Below are 2,916 nucleotides of genomic sequence, written 5' to 3' on the forward strand. Positions count from 1 at the left end.
AAGAGCGAAAAAAAAAAAAAGAAAAATACTGTTTATTTCACACCACTACATCAAGTGCATCGGTCTGACATGTCCCCGGTGGCGAGAGCCGGCCCCTGGTGCCCCCCACCCGGCGGTGCCGAAGCCCCGGGGCTCCCGGCCAGGCCGCCCCCAACCCGAGAGGCTCCGGAGCTCCAAAACGGCGTCCGTCTGTCYRTCCGTCCGTCCGTCCGTCCCCRCCGCGGGCCGTGGGAGCTGCCCTCCTCCGAGGGCTCTCGAGGGCTTTGGCCGGGGGGGGCCGGGACGGTGGCGGGGAAAGGGGGCGCGCGGCAGCAAACGCTCCCGGCCCCCGGCGCGGGAAGGGGACGGGCGGAGGGCAGCGGCGGCGCGGGAGCCGTCAGGCGCAAAGTGCTCGTGGCCGGGGCGGGCGCTGGGCAGCGGCCGGGATTCCCCCTCCCCCATATATATATATATATATCCATATATATGTTTTTTCTTCTTTTTTTTTTCCCCCTCCCCTTTAGGGAATCTGAAAGACGTTGAGTTTGCTGGTGTTTTTGAGCGTCTGTCGGCGGTTGCAGAACCAAACGCGGACGACCTCGCGGTCGTAGTTGAGCTCCTTGGCGATCTCGGTGATCTCCTGGCCCGTGGGCAGGGCGTTCTTCTCGAAGTAGGCGTTGAGCGCCTCGATGGCCTGCGGCGTGAAGGAGGTGCGGCGCTTGCGCTTCTTGGAGGGCTCGCCGCCCACGAACTCCATGAGGTTCTGCTGGCCCTCCTGGTTGCGCAGCTCCGCTTCGCTCAGCCACTTCTCCAGCACCGGCTTCAGCTTCTGGGCGCTCTTGGGGGTGATGTCGAGCTTCTCGAACCTGCGCCCCGAGAGACACGGTCCCCCGCGTGCCACCGCCGCCGGCGCCCCGGGGCCGCGTCGGCCACCCGAGCGCGACCTTCCCGCGCTTCCTTCGATTTTCCTCCGCCGGGGGGAGGGAAGCGCCCCGATCACGCGCGCCGTCGCCCCGCGGCCGGTACCTGCAGATGGCCGACTGGCTGTAGGCAGGTCCCTCGGTGGCCGTCAGAGCTTGTCCCACCTGGGTCTGCGTCAGGCCGAGGGACAGGCGGCGGATCTTGAAGTTCTTGGCGAACTCGCGGATCTCCTCCAGGTTAATGCCGTCCTCGTCGGCGCTGGCGTTGGCAGCCGGCGCCTCTGCGAGCCCCAGGGAGGAGAAAGGTGACGCGGGTGCGGGGTGGCCCCGGCCGCGCCGCGTCCCTGCCCCTCTCGCCGTCCCCCCCCCGGCACGGCACGGCACGGCACGGCGCGCGCAAAAACGCCGAAGAGGAGCCGAGCGCGACTCACTGGAGACCAGCTGGCTCACGGTGGGAGTCTCCGAGCACGTGATGGGGACGGGAGCGGACGAGGGCTTGGCGGCCGCGGCCGGGCTGGCGAGTACCACGGCCGGCTGGGACAGAGCCGGGGCCGGCTGGATGGGCTGGACCTGGGAGCCGAGAGCGAGGGTCAGCCGCTCCGGAGCGGGGCACGGCGCCGAGCTCCCTCCCTCCGGCCGCCGCCACGGGAGCAGCCGCCGCGCCGCTCCGGCTCGCGGCGGGGACCGAAGGGGCTCGGAGAGGGCGGTGAAACYGCCGGCTGCCCGGAGACACGGGGACGAGCTGACCCCGCTCCGGGCGCGGAGCATCCCAGCACGCCGCAGAGCCCGGAGGCGACGCGGCGAGGAGCAGCCACGTGCGGCCGCCCGCGCGGCACCGGCGCCAGGGCAAAGCTCGGTCTCTTCCCATCCCGGCCGGGAACCGGGAAACTCAAATCTACGAGCGGGCAGAGGCCTCGGGGCCTGACGGGGCGGCCCGGCGGCTCCCCGGCGCTCACCTCGCTCTTGGCCGGSGACTCGGGGGCGCCGGGTTTCTTGATGGCCGCGGCCTGGACGGTGCCGCTGGCCAGCGTGGCGATGACCTGGCCCTGGGCGTTGAGCAGCAGCTGGGGCGTCACCGCCTGCACCTGCAGGCTGGGGGCCGGCAGCGCGGCCGCCGCGGGGCCGGCCGCCGTCAGCCCCGGGGGGGTCACCACCCACGGCAGGGTGCCGATCACCTGGGGAGAGCCGGAGCCGTGGGCGCGCGTCCTGCGAGCGCCCTGGCCCCGGCGGCCAGCCGCCCGGCTTCGYGGCGGGCAGCGCGGGGGCCCTCTCTTGCCGAGCCGTACCTGGCCCTGCGCGTTGGTCAGGATTTGGCCCGCGATGCCCTGCACGCTGGAGATGGCGTTCGCGATCACGGGGGCGGCCGCCAGCGAGCCGAGCAGCTGGGTCTGGCCCCCGAGCGAGGCCGCGCCGATCTGCGGAGAACCGAGAGCCGCCGGTGAGACGCCGGGGAGGGGGGGGCACGGAGGTGCGCGTCACCCGCGCCGGCGAGAGGCAGGCCACCCCCCGCCCCGGGGCCACCGCGCGGCCCCTCCGAGGCTCCCCCGCGCCAGGGCAACCCCCGCCGCGCTGCGAAGCGGTCGCTCCGAGTCCTTAAGCGCCAGGGTTTTTGCCTAAACCGCTTGTCCGGCTCCCTGCGCAGCCGCTGGAGAGGGAGAGGTCAACATCCGTCGCAGCTGGGGAAACCGAGGCCGGGGATCTGGGAAGATCGCCCGCGAGTCGCCGGAGAGAGGCGCGTCTGCTAGGAGCGCGCCGGGTCCACGGCAAGCACCCCCGCCTGCAGCTCTCCGCGGCCACAAAAGCGCCGGGCTAAGCGGAGCGGGAGGGAAACTCGTCCGGCTCCGTCCGTCCGTCCGTCCGGGCTCCTTACTATGCCAGGGTTAAAGGCAAATCCCGCAGGCTGCACTGTGATCTGCGTCTGCGTCTCCAGGGGCTTGGGCAGGGCCGGCGCAGCGGGCTGCGGCAGGATGGGGGGCTGCTGGCTGGGCGCCGGGGCGAAGGCGCTCGGTGTCTGCGC

The 2,916-nt window shown here is 72.0% G+C and overlaps 1 protein-coding gene across 2 annotated transcripts in view; it reads right to left on the reverse strand.

Moving 5' to 3' along the window:
• Positions 1–9: 9 nt before the first annotated feature.
• Positions 10–2,916, reverse strand: part of POU6F1 (POU class 6 homeobox 1) — a 10,555-nt gene continuing 7,648 nt past the window's right edge. For both annotated transcript variants that reach the window (XM_085315688.1, XM_085315687.1), the window contains exons 6-11: positions 2,770–2,916; positions 2,186–2,314; positions 1,856–2,074; positions 1,331–1,469; positions 1,006–1,180; positions 10–845 (exon numbers count right to left, since the gene is read on the reverse strand). The exon at positions 2,770–2,916 is cut by the window's right edge and continues 143 nt beyond it. In XM_085315688.1, coding sequence (XP_085171814.1) covers positions 500–845; positions 1,006–1,180; positions 1,331–1,469; positions 1,856–2,074; positions 2,186–2,314; positions 2,770–2,916 — 1,155 coding nt within the window. In that variant the 3' untranslated portion in view covers positions 10–499. The remainder of the gene's footprint in view (positions 846–1,005; positions 1,181–1,330; positions 1,470–1,855; positions 2,075–2,185; positions 2,315–2,769) is intronic.

Source organism: Rhea americana, unplaced genomic scaffold (assembly GCF_003343005.1).
Source record: "Rhea americana isolate MKP2758 unplaced genomic scaffold, rheAme1 scaffold_435, whole genome shotgun sequence".
NCBI classification, from domain to species: domain Eukaryota; kingdom Metazoa; phylum Chordata; class Aves; order Rheiformes; family Rheidae; genus Rhea; species Rhea americana.